The sequence below is a fragment of the Uloborus diversus genome, chromosome 2 (assembly GCF_026930045.1).
Source record: "Uloborus diversus isolate 005 chromosome 2, Udiv.v.3.1, whole genome shotgun sequence".
Classification (NCBI taxonomy): Eukaryota; Metazoa; Arthropoda; class Arachnida; order Araneae; family Uloboridae; genus Uloborus; species Uloborus diversus.
In genome coordinates this window covers 77,870,634-77,892,627 of record NC_072732.1, presented here as the reverse complement: position 1 = coordinate 77,892,627, position 21,994 = coordinate 77,870,634, and the positions used below count along the sequence as shown (strand labels likewise).

The 21,994-nt window shown below is 35.8% G+C and overlaps 1 protein-coding gene across 3 annotated transcripts in view; it reads right to left on the bottom strand.

Moving 5' to 3' along the window:
* Positions 1–1,254: 1,254 nt before the first annotated feature.
* LOC129217118 (thrombospondin type-1 domain-containing protein 7A-like) overlaps positions 1,255–21,994 on the bottom strand; it is an 84,790-nt gene continuing 64,050 nt past the window's right edge. For 2 of the 3 annotated variants that reach the window (XM_054851368.1, XM_054851370.1), the window contains exons 12-14: positions 21,705–21,926; positions 12,418–12,508; positions 1,255–1,921 (exon numbers count right to left, since the gene is read on the bottom strand). In XM_054851368.1, the coding sequence (XP_054707343.1) occupies positions 1,780–1,921; positions 12,418–12,508; positions 21,705–21,926 (455 nt within the window). In that variant the 3' untranslated portion in view covers positions 1,255–1,779. Of the gene's footprint in view, positions 1,922–9,409; positions 9,462–12,417; positions 12,509–21,704; positions 21,927–21,994 lie in introns of all 3 variants that reach the window. The other variant, XM_054851371.1, reaches the window with a different exon arrangement.

Here is a 21,994-nt window from a genome sequence, read left to right as displayed (position 1 = left end):
ATACGCTACCTTGCGGTGATTAATAATACTAAAGAAAAAGGTAAAACATTCCATTCCACGTGTTTTCTTCGGGGTAAAGTACAGGTTTCAGACAGTTTGTGGTGTAATCTAATTTCAGAAGAATAGAAAAGAAAGCTTCCCACAAACACAATGAAAAAATTACTGTCATTCTCTAAGCGTCAAAGCAAGTTATAAGTTACGGCATGCGTTTGTTTTACCTTTTTCATCCGCCATTAGACAGTGGTTTCAGCGCCCCCATAGTTTATTGGAGTTGCGAATTGCGCATGGTGTACAGTAGACATAATATCACCAATTTCGTGATGACAGTAATCAATGAATACTGTATCAATATTTTTCGACCGTATCACGACTTTTAGATGAAATTGCTAATCACGATGATCCAGGACCTAAGAAATCGAGGAGAATACATATTTTACTTTGCTTCTAGTTAGAAAGAATGTTATCCTCTTTTTCATTAAATTTTTACTAGCTCACATTGAGCTACCTGTGAGAAAGTCTTCATCTTTAAATAGCACACAACTTTCGGATTTCTATTACAACCTTATCATGAGTCTTTTGCTTCCTTTTGTTACATTTTAAATCTTATTTTTACATTTTATTCCCGTGTAGCACATTATAATTAACATCAGGCATCTTAATGTTTTTATTAACTTTTTATTGATCGTTATTAATATTACAGATATGCTTTCGTTTGTTATACCCGATAGAAATGAAAAGTTACTTTCAGCATTAATAATCCTAATTTCCAGTAACAACCTATTTTGATTTTTGTTGCAAAATTGGATTATCTTAGAACCGCTTTAAGCGAGCAATTTTAGCGATTGATACTACAAATAAGCTATGTCTACATTTATGGACTTTCCCGTTCGTCTTCAACTTAGTGAAAACACATTCGCGACAGCATGTGCCATGAAAATTCAGGTAATTCAACATGTAAGAATACATGGCGCAGCGTATGACTTCGGTGTGATGCTTTTTCATCACATTGAAGACGAGAAGGAAAATGGTTAAGTGTAGACATAGTTTTAAACAATGGAATAGTGTTAAGAAATGATTAGGAACTGTCAGGGAATGAAGTTGAGAGCATGAGGCAGTTACTTTGTCATCACTGGAGGAGAAAGGGCAGGAAGACAAAGGTTTCTGTAACAAAGTAGGACTGAAAGTTGGAAGGAAATTATAACTATTACGAGGAAAGCACAAATTAATTAAGAGTTTGGAACGATTATCCCAAGTAAAAGTCAATTTTAATAAGTGGAAATATATTTACAATATGCTTATCAACATCCGAAGAAAATAAAAGATTTTAACAGCATGTAGCACTTAACTGATGGCTTAGTACAACGAAACAGACCAGAATTATTAAAAATAGAAATGAAAATACATCTATTTAAAACCTTGTTCTCATGGTGCGGAAAATCAATTTCAGTCGAAGCACCTTAAATGAAACTTTAAATCAGTAAAATATACCTTGGCTTCGAAATAAAATAAAGTTCTTTCGGGATTCATAACAAGTAATGTATTTACTATTTTATAGTTGAAGTTGAATTTTTCTGATGTCTGTTGTTTCAGCAGAAGTTATATTTTTATTTGCTGTGGGACACTGATCCGACGACACAGAATTTGGAGAAATGTATGTAACAGTAATGCTATAAGAATGGCAAATGCAACTGATGGATAAAATGGTATGGAATAAAATGTTGGCAACTAGAGATGATATGCTTGGTCAAATACAAGTTCATAGTAATTCAAATGATGTCTTTAGTTTTGTTGCGAATACGATTGGTGAGAGATGTGTTCATCTGCGTTAGTTGACTCGCTCGTCATCTTGGAAATGTTATTCCTTCTACGCAAGCTTGGTTGCCTTTCCACGCTGACGGTTCTCTGACGGAGACTAGACCGACTGAAAAAGAAAAGGTATTAAAAGTGTTTAATTAAAAAAGTGTAGAATGAAACAAATGTTATTTCGGGGGAAAACAGTGCACATACACAGATTGATAAAATTGACAGTTTGATAACAAATATTTTAGTCCTAATATTCGAAACATTTATCAAATCTCTCTGCATCGCCAGAAACTTCAAGTACCGGTATATAATACTATCTACGCTACCATTACAAGCAAGCCTTTTAGAAGGAATTTTCGAAAGTGGCATTTATTAACAACGAACCCCTGTCCAAAGCCACCACTACCGAGAGTGGTGTACTAGCGTGAAACGTTTGGAACCAATCGAACGCAATGCTCAAATCATGCCATTTGTGGCGTACACTAGAGTGTAGAATAGCAGGCGTGTGGCAAAATAGTATACGTTGAACATTGCGTAAACATGTGAAAAATAAACTTGTACATTTGTTTTCAAAGATTTTATTTAAAGCAGATAACCAAGTTACCTGGTAAAAGCTAGTTGAAGGCGAGAATAACAAATATACAGCGAAAGGTGGGAAGAAAATAATTTTTTGTTGTAGAAAGGTATGGGAAACCAATGTGTAGTTTTATATGAAATGATTTTATCACAGCTCAAAGCCAGTAATCTTAAGGGACATTACGAATCAAACTGTTTCCCCTTTCAAATCCACTAATTCCAGTTTGTTGCGAGAATGAAGACAAACTAAAATACGTAGTCGCAATAATAACCAAATCAAGGTTATGTCAGCGTGTTCTTGAGGGATCTAATGTAAATGGCAAGTATATAACAACGGAGATCAGATTTCTTAAATGTTGACCGAGAAAAGAACAACACGGATGGAGAAGAATGTATGTTGATGTAATTTTTACTTTAGATTAAGAAAGCGAGATAGATTTAAGGAATAACTGAACGTAGATAAAATATGAAAAGACGAATTTCTATTACCACTTTTAACGTCGTAAGTAATTTGAAATAGGATTGGACGAACTGCTTAGTCGTTGCCCAAATTTTATTAAAAATAAACCATAACAAGCTGTATTCGGTCGTTGCGTAACGAAAATCTAAAAATGTAACATTGATAAAGTTCCTGGAGAAACGCTCTAAATGTTTAAAAAAGATAGTCGGTGTCCCAAATTTACGGCTCACTATCTGTGAGGGGTTCTACAATAAAGCTTTTTTCTTCCAGCAAGAATGGGAATGCAGAAAGCTTCAAAATCATGTATCATGATTTTGTTTTATAAAAAAGGCTCCCAATGAGTGGCGTTTTGACATGCGCTGTAGTTCCTTTCTTTGCTAACAGCAAACAAATAACTTGTTCTTGGAAAAGGAAAATGATTTTCAAAACTTGGATATACCTACCCTGTATATATGCACTGAGAGATTTAAAATCATATTTATAAGTTCGTTTTGAGAAGGGAAAAAAACACAAAAAGAATTGAAATTAAAGTAGGTATCCGGAATGCATATCAGAATAACGGTCTCTTACTCGATCAAGATGGGGCCCATCTTGATCGAGCAAGAGACCGTTTTTATTTCTAGTTACTGTAAGAGATGATTCACTAGACTCTCGTTGACTCGAACACAATCTTTGTCGAAATACTTATTGTCGCATCCGAAATTGAGTGGAAATGGAAAATGGCGTATGGTTTCAAATGGATTCGCCAAAGAGTTCGTAGACGCGTCTAAGTTTCGAATTAGCTGTGATGGGAGAGAATGTGACACTAAATTGTGAACACTTCAATGTCACAATCAACGTCACACGCCAACGGACATATCAACATCAATGTAACATTTCAATAAATGTTAGCTATAGATACATGAAGATTTTTTCCACTTCTTGCCATCATTTTTGCACCTTGTTTACTGTGTAGTTCTTCATTATGAGGTTTTCGGTTTTACAGAATTGAATACTTATCGGGAATTCTAAATTTTGAGACCCTCACATTCTGTAAGAGTTGTATAAAAACATATCATTATAAAAAAATATATTTTAAAATTTCTTTTGCTGAAAAAACGTAACAGTTTCCTCCATAAGTACTGGGTGCGGCAGAAAGAACTCTCACTTTTCCCATGCAATTTCCTTGGCGCCGATGGTGCGGCGCACGGTGGTTCAAAATGACAGAAAAGCGGAAAAAATTCAATAACTTTGAATATTCTCAAAAAATGCTTTGGAAAATTGTTAAAATTGTTGCATGGTAATATTTATCTTCATGCTTGCTGATCGTATTCACTGCGGAACCCCGACTTTACGTCCCTCGAATCTACGTTTTCCCCACATTTTACGTTTTTTATCATCAGGTCCCAGTTTTTCCGTACACTAATAATATTAATTTAACCCGGATGGAAAATTTGTTATTTATTAATTTCCCGCATTTTACGTTTTTCCTTGGCAGTTAAAAAGGAAGAGAAAAAATGTTTTAAAATTAAGAAAAGTGTTTCCCTCTGTGCATTTTTAAACATAATCCACTCTGTTGAAAGTTAATCCATGAAAACAGAAACGCTTCTGCTCCATTCGTAGCTGACCTTATGGACTTATTTGCCGCCAATGAAGATGAACAAGAAGAAGAGGAATACAAGTCGTCTCTTCGTTCAATACTGCATTTAAGAGTTTAATAATAGTGAAAGACTATTTTCTTTATCATAAAGACCAGGGAAAAACTTTGCAAAGTGTTCGAATCCTGGAAGATGCTGTATTTACTTTGAATTCAATGACTCATTATTACTGACTATTTTCAACCTAAACGCCCGAATTCGTTACTTAATGTGTTAAAATGATCTTAACTGGTGTGTACAATAATGTTCTTTTCGTAAAATATCGCATTTTTACATTTTATTAGCGTCATCTTAGCAACCTTTATTATTTTTGTTTCCTCATCTGATTTTTGCTTTTTATATACATTTCCCGTATTTTACGTTTTCCCATATTTTATGTTTTTGGATTTGAATTGACGTTTTCCCATATTTTATGTAATTTATGTTTGGTTCATGCCTCTGAGAAACGTGAAATCGGGGTTTCTCTGTAGTTCAAATTCATTTCTATTTTTAGTGAAAAATATAAATTAAATCAGCCGTATGCCACACGCAAGGTTTATTTATTGCAATTGATACCCTCGAACAATATTTTCTGGCAATTTTTTCTGGCAACTGAGAACAGCTTATACTAGAATGATTTCGAAAAGGAAATCAGAAATTTCAAACGTTTAATGATTTTCTAATTTCATTGTTTTATGAACAGAATGGTTATTTAACTTTTTATATATAATTCTGTATGAGTTTTAAAACTTTCTTTCTCATATGTATCTTTTTTAAAGCCAAACAGGTCCGAAAATTGTTATTTTCAGGTTATTACTGCATTGCATGTAGAATAATGCTCCGCATTAAGCCATAACAACGTAAATCTGTTTGTAAAAGATCCTCTATATTTATTGATGAATGTTTCAAAATCCCCAACTTTCGAAAATAGTAAACAAACGTTTTTAGGTTCTCCTGCAAAGTAGTGAAACTGTGACATACGTTAGTCTGGAGCATGTCAAATTTGATGATTAATTCCTTTGATAAAAAAGCAATTTACCCCTGTCATACCGTTACGAGTTATTTTCTAACTTACTATATTGGTATTTGTAAATAGCGAAGATCAAACAAAAACATCTGCCACGACTGCAGTCGCAGGTGGTCGCAGCTAAAATGTTGTTGTTTATTTACAGGAAGGATTAAACTATTGATACATGTAAATTTTAGCTCACCGGAAGCCGCCGATAAAAGTATATTCCACAATACTTTTCATTATATTTTTAAGAAAATAATGTTTTTTTATTTCAGGTTGTTTTCAATTTTGATGAATTTTTAAATTTTTAACTACAATGTAATATGCATCCTATAAGTGTGAAAAACCAATCAGAAATGACTTTTATTAAATTTTAGTCCTCCTTTTTGAACGAACAAATTAAAACTGAAGTATAAAGCGTACGTCCGAAAAATGTAAAAACATAATTGTTCAACAATCTCGGCTTATTTTTGTAAAAACGAATTTTTTTTTTCAAAAAACTCTTATGGAGTAAGTTACTACAACTCAAGGGCTAAGTAATTACGGTATGAAATATTTTTTATCTTAAAACTTAAAAATGGCTATTTTTTCCGCCCTTGAACCACTGTGCGGCGCTAGTCATTGTCAGTCCTTGAATAGTGTAAGATATACCATTTTAATTGCTGTCGTAGAATGGAACTTACATCACCGTCAGGTCCGGCTCATGAGGTAGGCGACCTGTGCCACCGCCTAGGGTGGCAGATTTTATGATGGCAAAATGTCAGGAGGCAAAAAAACTCAAATTTTTCCCTTAGTTTTTTTTTTCAGCTCAGATTGGTGCAATATGTGATAGTAGGCTCTATTATTTGAAAAAGATAGATATATTATTAAGACCAGGGGGCGGCACTAATCGCCTAGGGTAGCAAAACTACTAGAGCCCGCCTTGACCACTGCCACACTACTGTCAAATGATGAAGCACATTTTCATTTGTTGGGTTGCACTAACAAACAAATTTTCAGGATCGATTGTTCTGTACCGAAAACAATTTATTTCCGAGTTATAGGTAATATACATTTTTAAAGAAAAGAAAAAAACAGAACTCATACCTAACTTCCTGCAGGCAAGATTTATTTCTTTGGATGTACCCATTAGTTGGTAAACTCCGAGGAAAGTCCAACAATTTAAAACGATACCATGAAATCATGAGCATGAGATACATGGCATGTATGTTAGCGAGTCACTTTGTATATATACTGGTGTGCAAAAATTAAGGACGAGACGGTTTTTTCAATATAACTTTGTACAAAAGCTTTTCAAATCAACACATTTAATACCGTAAGATCCCCAATACGTAAGGACATGTGTAATGTAAGCAACACTTACTAAAAGAGAAATCAGAGGGATAAAAAGAAGCTTTATTGAAAAAGTAGCATGGAGCGCAATGCGACTGAAGGCCGAAACATCCCTGTGATGGGTGTCCAGCAAGAAACATCCGGTCTTTAGTAGGGGATATGATCTCCCCCGACTGCTAGGCAGGTTTCACAGCGTCTGCCCATGCTGAGAATGAGGGTGTCAATGAGTTGTTGAGGCATTGCTGCCCATTCGTCTTGCAGCGCCAATCGAAGCTCCCGAATCGTTACTGGTGGTAAGGTACGAGCTGCCAAGCGTCTGCCTAGAAAATCCCATACATGCTCAATGGGATTGAGATCCGGAGATCGTGACGGCCAATCCATACGTTCAATATCCTCACTCTCTAAGAGCTGTTCGGCAGCTACTGTGCGATGACATGATGCATTGTCGTCCATGAGAAAAAAGAACTGCGGACCCATAGCGCCTCTAAAAAGACGCACATATGGAAGAAGAATCTCGTTACAATAACGGGTCCCGTTGACTGAACCTGCGTCGAAGATGTGAAAATCTGTACGACTACCAAGCATGATGCCTCCCCAAACTAGAGCACCGCGAACTCCATAGCTGTCCCTTTCAATGATGTTCGAGGGATGATTGCGGCTTCCCCGCTCTCTCCAGATGAGTATGCGATGAGAATCGCTACTCAGACTGAATCTGCTCTCATCTGTAAAGAGTACTCGTCCCCATTCATTGTCTCTCCAATTCCGGTGTTCCCGGCACCACAGAGAACGCCTTCTCCGATGGGCAGGCGTTAGAGGTGCACACGGTATAGGGCGTCGTGCAAACAGACCACCACCGTGCAGTCTTCTGGCCACGGTAAAACGCGATATCGGTCGTCCAGTCGCCTGTGTCGTGTGTCTAGCGATTTCTCCCGCTGTCTGCCGCCTGTTTCTTCTGGCCTGTAAGACAATATACCGGTCATCTGCGGGTGTGGTTCTTCGTGGACGACCACTACTGAACCCCCGGATAGCTGTTCCTCTAGTTTGAAATTGTCTCCAAAGTCGTGAAACGATGCTGCGAGCACAATTCCGAACTCTGCAGCCACACTTGTCACACTGTGGTCTTCCTCCAACTTCCCAATGATTCGACCTCGGGTAAAAGCATCCAGATGTCGTCTAAGAGATTGATTATTCGCCGAGGCAGCAACTTGGTGTGATTTTAACTGCTATACGGCGTGCAATCTCTTTGCCAGAAATACTGATCTTACACCGACAACATGCTTTATACTACTCAGACACTCCCCCAGTACGTCTGCCTGCATATCTGCGCATGTGCTACCGTACATCACCTTACTTAATCTCCTGATTGGTCTTTCTGTCCGCTCTGCCTCTTCGTTCAGCTGATATGCTAATTTTTCGACTTCGTCCTTAATTTTTGCACACCAGTGTAATTGAAGAATGGAAAATTTGAGGACGAAAGGATGGTTGGTTGCATAATTCCCATATAACTTCAAGGTAAAATTCCAGTATCTTAAACAAGATGGAGTCCTAACTGTATGGAGTCAAATCTTCTCTTTTACCTCCAACTGGTGAGCTGAAGTGTTTTGCACTCCAAATGAATTGGATTTCTGCATTTAAACGTTTTGTAATGTTTACATATATGTGGCATATATATCCATGTATGTCACTTACCATGCATACTTACATATATCATGCATGTCCATGCATACTATCGGTATTATTACAGTTCTATTTGGGCCATTCCATGTGACGGAACAGGACATTTTGAGTGGTTTTGTTTTATAAATACAAATAATGCAAGCTAGAAATTTTATTTTTGATAGGAACAGTAAATATTTGTCATAAAAACCGTGTAGAACATCAAAAGTTACTCAGTTTGAAAAAAAAAAAAAAAAAAATAAACAACATGCAATAAAATGCCCGTGACGGAACGGGACATGTATTCATCAATTATTTTATTTAAAAACGATAAGTTTATTGTTCTACGGAATTCTTATGACAAATCTTTACTGTTGCTATAAAAAATGAAATTTCTAGCTTTTTTTTTTTTTGAAGTTATAAAATAAAACATACTGAAAAATGTCCCGTTCCACCGAATGGAATGGCCCATTTATGAAAATAAACACTAAAAAAATTGTTAGAAATTTTCCTACTTTAAATTCCTGAATTTTGCGGAGTTCACAAGAAATATAATGCTGGAGTTACATGCACTCCACCTCACCGAAAAATCCCCTCCCAAATTAAGCGTTAAGAAATATTAAATTGAAAACCGTGTTTCCGAAAAAGCCAGCGGTTTTAGAAAACATCAAAACGTTCAACTCTAGAAATATTTTTCCCTGCCACGAAAATAGATGGAATGAAGTGAAGAAAAAAAAAAGGAAAGTTCAAGTCTTTGTACAAAGGCGATAAATTTATTATCGCTGGTATAAAGTCGCTTTAGGCTAAGCTTTTACTTCAACCATCCCCCCCCCCCGACTTGTACTAAATCAAGGACCGCTGTATTGATTTTGGCCATCATTGAGAGTGAAGTGTGGTATTAGTGGGGTAATGGACGTGGATTAGGGTGAGGGTTTGAAAAAGAAGGTAACTTACGCATATCGCAGTGGGAAGACAAAGAATCACTCAATCGCGACGGTCTGGGGAGCTGCACAAAAGAAAGAGGAGAAATAATAATTTGCATGCACTGAATACCATGCAGAAACATTAATATTACCAAGGAATTAATTAGGGACCAACAAAAGATTCACTCATGAGTAGTTTAGAACTGAAGTTGAGAAGAAAGTAACAAATAAAAATTTTGATTTAGGGAAAATCACTGGAGTAAAACTTTTACATTTGTGCAGGGAAAAAAAAGTTGTTAAAAGAACAGTTTCGACTAAAAATAGATATTAGAGGGACCGGAAAGTAATTTTCTTCAAACAAATTACTTTTCCAAGTTTTATTTTTAATCAGTATTAAGAAACCTTTTGCCATCTAGATTGCAAATTCCCAAGCTGGATCGATAAAAAGCAACTGATTTAGGAGCAAGCTATTTGGAGACGGTATTTTCGGCTATAAACCGAATTGTCAACTTTTTGCCATTTAAATGCTGTAACGGTCTAAGCAAAGAGAAAACATGAGGTACAATGCCGGGCGTATATATTCCCGCGATTATCTACAAAAAGGGCGTCATTCTGAAACATGATTATGCAAGACGGCACTGTTCCAGACGAACCGTGGAAAAAATTAATGAATTTCGATGAGCTGTTTGGCCCATCATATTCACCCGACAATGCATCTCCTTTTTTTTTTTTCAAACGCTGTGTGACGAAAAGATAAAAATTAGGCTCGTATCCAAATTGCCATTGGCATAAATACTTTGCTTCCGAACCAACTGATTATTATCGATCAAGGATTGAACATTTGCTCTCTGCATGAGAAAAGGTAGTTGACGAGGAAAATTACATGGACGATTTAAAAAAAAAAAAAAACTTAGTAAAAATTTATATAATTAAAAAAAAAAACAATACTATCCGGCCTTTCCATATTAATAATTAACTTTTGAAAAAAAAGAGAGAGAGAGAGAGAGAAAATCGAGAAGTTCACACTTTTTGCATTGATACAGAGGAAAAGATTCTGTATATGCGAGTTTACCTATTAGCCTTTTTGATGTCGTCCGTATTTGCTTCGCAGCGTTGATTGTTCAGTCGGGTTTTCGTATTTTGCCACTATTCACATCGAGTGCCACGAACAGCTCGATAAAAAGCAAAAAAAAAAAAAAAAAGTGATGTGTGCCAATATAATCGCTTGTGTATGTTTTCTGGCATCAAAATGGCGTCGATGAGCCGGTCTGTGGGCTCATTGCTATTCGTGCATTTATTGCGCTTATTCTCATATTTCTCATTTTTCGCTGAAATGAGCGCTATTTAAACTCTTTTTTATTCCCTGGAAGAAAAAGCAAATTTTTATATTCGTATCATAATTTTGAAGACGGCATCTTTTTCAATTAACTGTAAAAAAATAGATGTTAATCAGGCTATTGTCACTGTAGAAAATGCGTTCGGTAAAACAAAGGAATCTGGTGTCTATTGTTTCTTTTTATGCAAATATAATTGCTTTAATAATGACGAAAAACATAATTGCATTTTTATTAGTATTTTTTTTTTAATTTTTTTTTTTTAATTTAAGAGTGTACGGGAGAAAGGCGAAATTTCATTGTTTTTTGCTCGAGTCGAGTTAAATCCGACAACTGAGGGTTTGTAGAAAATAATTTATCGCTCTATTTAAACATGTAAGAAGTGAGAAGGATTAAGTCAAAAAATCACCTTGTACAATGAAAATAGGCCGGAATTTTTAACCTTCCAACGTGATTTTCTCGAACACTAGAAGGAGTGAAATTTAGTCATTCTCCTTGTGCTCTTCATTTGTTTGGAACAAATATTTTTTGCATTGCAAGTTTCTCTACAATTCTTTCAGTTTTGTAAATTTTACTTGTCACTATAGCTGACTAACATGGAGTTCTGTCACTTTCGCATGTATTGTGCACCTTTTCGATGTTATTTAATATTTTTTATTGTTATTATTGCATATTCATGGCTAAAAACGTTTAAAAATTTTTAAAAGTTCATAGGTTTTGTTGAAAATTTTTGGAAAATAAATAATTTTAATTTTAAAGAGGCTTTAACGGTTCTCTTTCATTTATAAAATTAATAAAACTTAAAGAAATCTGGATTGGTGTTACGACAAGAAGTATTTTTTTAAAGACACAAGTCAATTTTTTTCAGATGAATGAAATAATCAAGGGGGAAAAATTCATTCTAAGTTTCACAGTGCATACTTACCTAATTGTTAGCAACTAAACAATAACATTAAGGAGACGGAAAAGTAATGTCGTGTTTTTCAAACAAGTTTTTAACATTCTTATTTTTCATCCATGATGTAAATACCCTCATTAGTAACAATTTCTTTCCATCTAATATGCAAATTTTGAATTCCGGACGGATAAAAATCAATTGGTTTTGGAGCAAAACGTCTGATGAAGGCATTTTGGAAATCAGCCAATTATGTAATTTTTTTTTTGTTATTCATAGCGATCGGAATAACAAGAAATCAGACGGAGCAATGTCAGGAGGATATAGCGAGTGATGCAACCCTCCGCAATGATGATTTTCCAGCGTTCTTTTGAGCAGAATGGGTTTACATGCTTCGGAACCACGATTTTTCTTCTGACAAAATCGCTTGAATAAACCCTCCCGACATTGCTAAATGTGATTTCCCTTTATTCCGGAAGTTATGTGGAAAAAAAAAAAATCATATTTGACTGATATCTTGATCCAAAACCAGTTAATTGTTATTGATCCAGGATTGAAAATTTGAACACTAGATCGCAGCAGGTGATAACGAGAGTAATTAAATCTTAGGTTAAATATAAAAACCGGTTAAAAATTTAGTGTTTGTAAATAAAAATAATAATAACAATGAATAAAAAATACATTTTTTTTCGGTCCCTCTAATAGGACAAGAAAATAAAAATTTTATTGTTATTTGATTATTTATTTATTTATTATTGTATTTTTTTTTTGTTAAAGTTGCTCACATGACAAATCTTAGACAAGACTTACCACATGAGGTATACGGTGACAGCTACAAAAATGACAAATGCTGTCCCTATGGATATCATTGCATACATCCAAAAGCTTGCTTTACTATCATCTGCAAGGAAAAAAATGAGTCATTAGTTCATGCATACGTGACCGAACTTATTTTATTACTGACGAAAATTGTGACATTAAGAAAAGTGTGACTTTTTTTCATGAAGAATTTCGGATATCGATGAGCATATTTCGTGGCAAAGTAAACAAAGCTCACCATAATATGCGTTAATACTAGTAGTACAATAGAAAACTGAAACTGGTTTGGATAGCTGAAGCTAGTTAATAAGTAAAAATTCAGCTAATGTCCCACACAGAATTTAACATTACTGCAGAAGGTTTTATTTTGAACATTTTACTATAAGAGCATATGAGATCCAAGAAAAACAAAGAAATAAATACAATTATTGTTTTGACGCAATCTAGAATCTAGGTGAGGCTGATCGCTTCATCAATCACTTTCACAGAATTAATTAGAGAGACGTAGCACTTATTTAATATTCACGTAATCTCAAAATTGAGTAGATTATTCTTTGTTAAACTTTTTAAAATCTTTTATGCAATCGCGCCTCTCTTTAAATTCTTCCACCCCCCCTTAGGGGGTACACCTCACCCCCAAGGTTGAGAGCCGCTGTCATAAAGTAAAAGTCGATCATTTTTGTCTACTCTTCTGATAGTTTCTATACCTTTTTGAACATTACGCTATAGGAGGTATTTTGGAACTTTAGCTGACCAGTGGCATAACCGGAAAATATTGTGTGTGTGTGGGGGGGGGGGTGAGGGGCAAGCTCAAAACTTTCCATATCTGAGAGAGGAGTCTGGAGGATCTCCCTCAGTGTAATTTCTTAACTGTACTCCTAAGAACGCAGTTTTAGACGATCTCTTGTGATGTTACGGGGTAGAAAGTCTCAGGGGGTCTTCCATGGAAATCTTAAGAATCTGAAGTCTTAAAAACGAGATTATAAGCGATATTTTTTATCGTTAGCGTAAGGGATGGGACTTAGGGGCTGTCTCCGATCGGTTTTCATTTTTTGAAAAATAGAGTGAAATCGATCACATCTTTCCCTCCAATTTTTCTACTTCATTGAAGTTTCAAAACTCAGTTACCGACAAACCTTGATAATGTTACCGGAAGGGGGGCTCTGGTGCTGTCCCTATAAACCATTTCGAAATAGAAGTCCTAAAGAACGAGGTTTTAAAGCTATATTCAGTGATACTAGGGGAAGGGTTTAAAACTCGCCACCTTTTTTTTGGAATATTATTTTTTTCTTTTTCAGATTTCATACAGGAGCATCGGATCACTTTATTTAAAGAGGACTTTGTGGTAAACACCTCAACAAATTGTCATTTTAAAAAATCAAATTTTTGACTATTTGGATGAAATTAAGCGGAAGGCTCTTTGTGGCTCTTGTCCGGAGATTTACCGAAATGGAAGTCTTAAAAACGCGACTGCAGACCATATTTGGTGTAGTTAGAGGCTCTGCAATTTTTCAAAACTGCGACTCCAAAAAAGCAGTTTTAAACTATTTTTGATGTTGTTAGAAAGCGAAATGTTTGGCAGTTTCCCCTAGAAATTTTACAAAATGAAGCCCTGGAAACGAGATTTGAGACGCTTTTTAATGATTTTGGCTGGAGGAGGAGGCTCCGAAGCGTAGCATTTTTATTACTTTCTTATTTTTGGACCGTCTAGGAAAAGGAAAAAAAAGAGGGGACGGAGATAAAAGAGATAGGAGGTGTGGGACGTGATTAACTGATCAATAATCTTTAACTATCAAAAAAATTTATTTTGAAGTTCTTTTTAAAAGAAATTAATATTTTTTCTCAACATTCTTTTTTTTTTTCGATTAAAATTACTTCGTTTTCCCAAAGCGCGTTCGTTTCTTCTCTTTATTAATATGGACTGTTGTTGAAAAAAATATGGGGGAGAGCGGGAGGGGGGGGGGGGGCTTGCTCCTCCCTCTGGTTGCACCACTACTGAAGCTGATTAATAATTCTGAACGTATCCGATATACACATACACATGTATTGTAAGAATAGGGATATCGAAAGAGCCGTCACCCCCTAGCTCCTCTTTTAGGCTAATGATTTCAGCTTCAGTCTTTTAAGAAAGAAAAAAAAATGGCCTTGAGTTTTTGATCGTCCCGTTTACATTTAAGGGACGTTATTATGGTGCCTTATACTGTTAGAAATAGAATTTCTACAAATATCTCTACACTTACTTTTGCCCAGGTAACCGAACTTCACGATAATCAACCGACGCCTGTTCGGACCAACGATCCGAGTGAATCGGAAGTGAGTGATCGGATCGGAAGGGTGACGTAACAGACTCCCGCCATTGGCTTAGCAGGGAGGCGTCTCTGCCACTTGGTGCATTCTCATTGGTTGCGTGGACGTAAGGGCATTGATGTGAATAATGATGAGGACAGACTATTTAATAGCGATCGGAGCTGAGATTCTCTCTCTCTTTTTTAAGACTCGTTCGGTGATGTCTGTCCTGTAAAAGGTAGCTAAGGTAGAGCTCGTATTGTTCGGCGGATTGCCGACTGTGCTTGGCTGATCGTAGTAATAGATTAGCGAGCCGTATTAGGATGAGCTTAACTAACTTGCTAGTCATATTTAATTAATCTTTTTTACCTTTGGCTTCAGTTATGTTATACAATTATATTTACCTTTTTTCACGTGTTAATAAATTTTAGTTATTTTTTAAAGAAGTCTCTTCATCAGTTATTCACAGAAAGTAGATGAAATGTTAGTTCTTTCACTAACTCTGCAAGAAGTATTACAGTTAACAGGTGGTATCATTCATCAATGGTATCAAGATGGTTATGGGCTATTCCTGCCATAACTGACATTTCACGCGCAAAATTTTTTTTCAAAACCTTGCTTTCTGTGAGAAATTGAGACTGTTGGTGAAGGAGGGGCCGAAGATTTTTGGAATTATATTTTTAGAGAATGGCGTGCTCTAGCATAATGATAGAAAAATTGAAAGACGACAACTACTCTTCTTGGTGCAGTGATATGAAGTTTGTTCTCATCGACCGGAATCTATGGAATATCGTCACTGGAAAAGAGACCAAGCCCGAAATTAGCACGGATAGAGGGGTTACCGCGAAAGACGTCGCAAATTTCGAAGCTAGGAGACAATCTGCTGTTGCCGTGATATATCTACACGTCGGAGATGAATTCAGGAAAATTATTGAGAATACCGAAGATCCCCACGAAGCGTGGAACCAATTGAGGGAAAACTACTTTCCAGACAACAGAAGCATCAAGATGAAGCTCTTTTCGGAGTTAACCTCATCTAGAATGGAAGAAAACGAGAAAATCAACGTATTCGCAGCCAGATTGAGGAGAATTTACGATCGTATGAAGGAGTTCAAGACCCCATTTTCGGAGGAATTTCTGTCATTCCAACTGCTCCGGTACCTCCCATCCTGTTTCGACGGAATTGTCCAGAGTATACTGCGGAGAAGTGATGAAGATTTCATTTTTTCAAAGATTGTGTCCGACCTGGTAGCTGAGGAAAATCGTCTATCTTTGAGAAATGATGATTTTGACATTCAAGCCAAGACAACTTTCGCAGTAAACAAGGACTACAACAAAAGCGTAACGTGTTTCCGTTGTCGAAAGACTGGTCATATCAAGAGGTATTGTCCTGAAGCAAAGAGTCGTCCCTTAAGTCCAAGGAGAGGTCGTTCGAGATGGAAAAGGCGCGGTTCTCAACGGCGAAGTGATGACCACCACCGTTCTCCATCGGCTGACTTTTGTGAGTATGAAGATTTCTTTTTAAGTGAGGCAAACTGTCTAATGGATAGATCCAGTTCATATATCTTTGATTGTGCCGCCACCCACCACTTCTCAAAGGACAGAGACATTTTTCAGAACTTTGTAGAATTAAGTAACAAAGAAATGGCTGTAGCCATTGAAGGTAAAACATTCCCGATTGAGGGAAAGGGGGATATTTATTTAAGATTTGGTAAAAGAAAAATTGTTTTAAAAGATGTACTTTACTCCTCCAAATTGAGACGAAATTTAATTTCGGGATCTAAATTTGATAAAGGTGGGGCAAAATTTGAAGCTAAAAATGGTATTTTGACGGTATCAGACCAGAAAGGTGTTATTTTTAAAGCATTTTTAAATAATGGTATATATTATGTAAAACCCCAAAATGTTGATAAATGTTTTCAAAAGTCTAGTCACGATAACGTAAATTTGAAGGATAAACAAAACTCTAGTCATTTTTCTCGTAATATCGTTAATGTTGAATCTTCAAATGTTGAATCCTTAGAAATTTGGCATAAAAGATTAGCCCACGTAAATGCTGATTGTATAAAGAAAACCAGCAACTTAGAAAGTGTACGGGGTTTGCCGAAATTCAAAGGGGGGAAATTTAATTGTGAAGATTGTAAATTGGGAAAATTTAAGAGGGTATCCTTCAAACCCATTAATAAAGTTAAATCTGAAAAACCTTGATTTAATTTATTCTGATGTTTGGGGACCATATCCCGTAAAAGGAAGAAATGGGGAGAGATACTACGTTTCAGTCATTGATGACTATTCCAAACGAGTTTCGCTGTATCCGATCAGAGAAAAGAGGCAAGTAACTGGTATCCTTATTCAGCATATCAGGAGGGCTGAAAGATTTTTAGGAAGTAAAGTGAAAGCTATAAGAACTGATAACGGAGGGGAATATGTCAATAATGAATTTCAACAGTTTTGTAAGAATTCTGGTATTTCTCACGAATTAACAAACTCTTTTTGTCCAGAACAGAACGGCGTCGGTGAAGTATTTAACAGGGTAGTTGCTAATGGGGCCACTGTATTGCTTGAGGAAAGCGGTCTAGATAAAAAGTTTTGGCCAGATGCAATGTTGCACTTCGTTTACACCTGGAACAGAGTTTGCCATTCGGGTCAAAGAAAAACCCAATTTGAGCTTTATGGGGGAAATATTCCTTCAGTAAAACACCTTAAACCATTCGGAATCGTGTCTTACGTCGGAATTCCGAAGCAGAAACGTAATAAACTAGACTTAAAAGCTAGAAAAGGTGTTCTCATCGGATATGCCTTTAAGACGAAGGGTTATCGTGTTTATTTCCCAGAAACTGATAAGGTTGTAGAAAGCATTAATATTTCCTTTAATGAGAATTTATTCTATAAAAATGAATTTAAAAGTAATCGCAGTGGAGCGGTGATGGGCCATTGTCATTTTGACGATAAATCTAATTTTTCTTCAGACGATGAAAGTTCCGTGTACGAAGATGCGAGCCAATCCCAGAACGTAGAAAATTCTACGGGTTCAGATCGCGAAATCGACACTACGTCGGAAGATGAAAGTTCCATTGATGAAGAAGTTAGACCCCTAAAAGAAACAACTTGGTTTAGAAAAATAGCACCGCGGAAAGATGGATCGCGAACGGATGTGTATTATTACGAAAAAAATAGTTCGAAACGGTTAAGATCTATTCATGATATCAGAAAGTATTGTAACAGAAATGCTATAGTTTTTGAACCGCATATTTTTAATTTCCAAGGTAAAAATACGTATGAAGGGGAGGTTAATGGTCAATCCAAGAGCGCGAATTTTTCTCAATTATGACTAGATGAAGAAGAGATAATTATTCCAAATACTTACAAACAATTTTTAAAGTCAAAACAGAGGGAAAACTGGGAAAATTCCATGAAGGAAGAAATGAAAGTTTTTCGGGAAAGAAGGGTATGGACTTTGACACCACTTCCAGAAAACGCGAATGTAATAGGATGTAGATGGGTATATACTGTTAAACGAAACGAACAGGGCCAAATCGTAAGGTGGAAATCAAGGTTGTGTGCACAAGGTCACAAACAAGTTCAATTTGATTCGTACGATTTAACATTCAGCCCAGTTGTATCATTTAGTGTAATCCGTTTCTTTTTCGCATTTCTTGTAATTTTTCAAAAGTGGGAAAATATCCAGTGCGATGTAAAATGTGCATACCTTTATGCTCCCTTAAAAGAAGATGTGTTTATGCAACAACCTCCCGGTTTTGTTGAAAAAGGGAAGGAAAACTATGTGTGTAAACTTCAAAAGGCAATTTACGGACTTCATCAAAGTGGTCGAAATTGGTATTATGAAATCGACAGCGTTTTAGCAAATATGGGTTTTAACAAATTTCAAAGGTGTAATTGTGTTTATATTTTTCAATCCAAAGTAATACTTTTATTATATGTTGATGATATTGTGTTATTCGGGAAAAATAGTAAAAATATTGAATTTGTTTTAAACTTGTTGAATAAACATTTTGACCTTAAAATTTTGGGAAAAACCAAGACACTACTTGGTGTAAATTTTGAAGAATATGAAAATGAAATTAAAATGCATCAAACAAATTATATTACAGAAATTTGTGACCGTTTTAGGCATTTTAACTTTCCAATTTCTTCATTACCTATAAGTAAAGGTATAGTTTATTCCAATTCAAATTGTCCTCAATCAGAAAGTGAAAAACTTGAAATGTCTAAAATTCCTTATAGAAATTTGTTAGGTTGTCTCGCATTTATTGCAAACCGGACCAGACCGGATATTTGCTACGCCGTAAACATATTCAGCCAATTTCAGTCAAATCCTGGTATGTTTCATTGGGGAGGATTACTTAAATTATTAGGTTACGTGTCTCACACTAAAGATTTCAAACTCAGTCTAAAATGTAACAAATTACAAATCGTGGGATTTAGCGATGCTGATTTCGCCAGTAACAAAGATGATAGAACTTCCTTAGGGGGACAAATAATTTCACTTGATAATGCTCCGATTTCTTGGCGTACGTTCAAAGAAAAAAGCATATGCTTGTCAACCATGGAATCAGAATTCGTTGCACTTACGGAAGCAGCAAAAGAATTGCTATGGTTTGACAGAATTTTAGATGAGTGCATTAACTTTGGAATTACCAATAGCCAGAAAGTAAAATCAATATTGTATGCGGATAATCAGGCCACGATAGATTTCTGTAAATCCCCAATTGAAAATTATAGAACGAAGCACATCGATGTTAAATTATTTTTTGTGAGGGACTTAATTTATCAAGAAATTTTCTGCATTAATTTTGTAAGAAGTAAAGAAAACCAAGCTGACGTATTTACAAAACCACTTTCTGGAACTGAACTTGTAAAATTTTGTGAAACAGTTTTTCATTAATCACTTTTGCTAACGATGAATATTCAATTTTAAAGATGTAATTTCGACATTGTATCAGGAAATTTTATGTATTTGGAAATACTTTTCTGTATTGTGTAATTTTCTCAAAAATGAAATATTCGCGAAATTTTATTATACAATCGAATTTAAATGAGAAATTTTAGGGTGTTGAATTTTCATGTTAGAATTTTTTTTGCAAATTACAGCTCTAATATACACTGTAGTAATTAGCTAAAAATTTAATATGTACATTTTTTTTGCATACTTTATTACGAATGTGTTTATACTTGTGTCTTTGCAAATGTTTTTTTTTTCTCGAGTTTTAGATTAAAGTCAGGATTGTAATTTGCGATTGGATGCATGTATTTTCGTCCTGATGGAATGTGTTATATCGCCGAACGATGTTTTGTATTATGCTTAATTATTGTTATATTTTCACTTTTCTATAAAGTTATAGAATGGATTTGTGAAACTAGAAGCCAAAGATGTTTTTTTTTGAAAAAAATTTTTATTAGCTGTTTCTTGTAAGATGTAGAGAGGAGGGGCATTGTTAGAAATAGAATTTCTACAAATATCTCTACACTTACTTTTGCCCAGGTAACCGAACTTCACGATAATCAACCGACGCCTGTTCGGACCAACGATCCGAGTGAATCGGAAGTGAGTGATCGGATCGGAAGGGTGACGTAACAGACTCCCGCCATTGGCTTAGCAGGGAGGCGTCTCTGCCACTTGGTGCATTCTCATTGGTTGCGTGGACGTAAGGGCATTGATGTGAATAATGATGAGGACAGACTATTTAATAGCGATCGGAGCTGAGATTCTCTCTCTCTTTTTTAAGACTCGTTCGGTGATGTCTGTCCTGTAAAAGGTAGCTAAGGTAGAGCTCGTATTGTTCGGCGGATTGCCGACTGTGCTTGGCTGATCGTAGTAATAGATTAGCGAGCCGTATTAGGATGAGCTTAACTAACTTGCTAGTCATATTTAATTAATCTTTTTTACCTTTGGCTTCAGTTATGTTTATACAATTATATTTACCTTTTTTCACGTGTTAATAAATTTTAGTTATTTTTTAAAGAAGTCTCTTCATCAGTTATTCACAGAAAGTAGATGAAATGTTAGTTCTTTCACTAACTCTGCAAGAAGTATTACAGTTAACAGGTGGTATCATTCATCAATGGTATCATATACCACACATATTTTTTTTAAAAATTTTCATCTAATATGGAATAAGTGCCATCGAATAACCTAGTGTTTTCGCTGTAGCCTTGTTGCGTTTATGACATTAAGAACCGAACCTAATCAACCTCTAAAAAATAACTACCGTGAGTTGTAAAATACTCTTTGAATTATGAAGAGTTTTTTTTAAAAGTTTTTGAAACGTAACTTTCGTGTAGATAGTAGATTTTGCGGGGAAGGCAGCCTTAAAATAGAAAGAGAAGATGTCAGACCTATATAACGGTTGAAATCCTACGCAATTTTAACCTCAGTTTTTGACCTTTTTAAAAAAATTCAGTATCTTATTAAGTCGAGTGAAAAAAACATGTTTAAATGCTATTTCCTAGTTTATCTCATAGATGAATCTAAATATTCGAGATTTCCTATTTGGATTGTGGTTCGTAATCTTTTTCAAAGCTGCACCTCCACACACCATGACACACAGGTGCTTACGGTTCTATTGTAATCGTTACTTTTCGATATGATTTCAAGTGACCGATGCAGTGGCGCAGCAAAGGACGGTTGGGGGGGGGGGGGGGTGAAACCCCCCAGCGCTATTGGTTTTAACATAAATACAAATTCTAATACAGTAGTTTATTCACTAAAAAGACTGTTTTGATCAAAAAAAACTCCCTCAGAAGATATTTTTGATTAAAAAACCCCTCCAGAAGGTACTTTTGGTCAAACCCACCCCCCTCCAAGACGTATTTTTCATCAATCTCGCCCCCCCCCCCAGAAGATATTTCTGGCTGCGCTAATGGACCGATGTCTGCATTCGATAAACTTCAATGAATTTATATAAACTATACCTCCCCTCTCTAAAAAATTAGAAGAAAAAAAAGAAAATAATTCTAAGTTTCCCTCTTACCTGGATAGTACATGAGTCTAATTTCCGCCGTTGGGGCTGAATGATTGGCTGGCGGATGTGGTCCCTTTGTTTCCGTGGGGCACCTGCCCGAGGAAGGGCTCAGCACAGACAGTCTGTGACCATTTGAGTCTTCGCAGTGACACAGTCCAGAGGTGGGGTCACAAAGTCCGCCCATGGTTTCGCATTTGCCCCAGCATGGCCGAGGCTCTGAAGTACAACCTCCTGATCAAAGAAAATGGATATAACATTTTGTGTATTTTTACTTCCTTTTACAAAAAAGGAAGCATTGT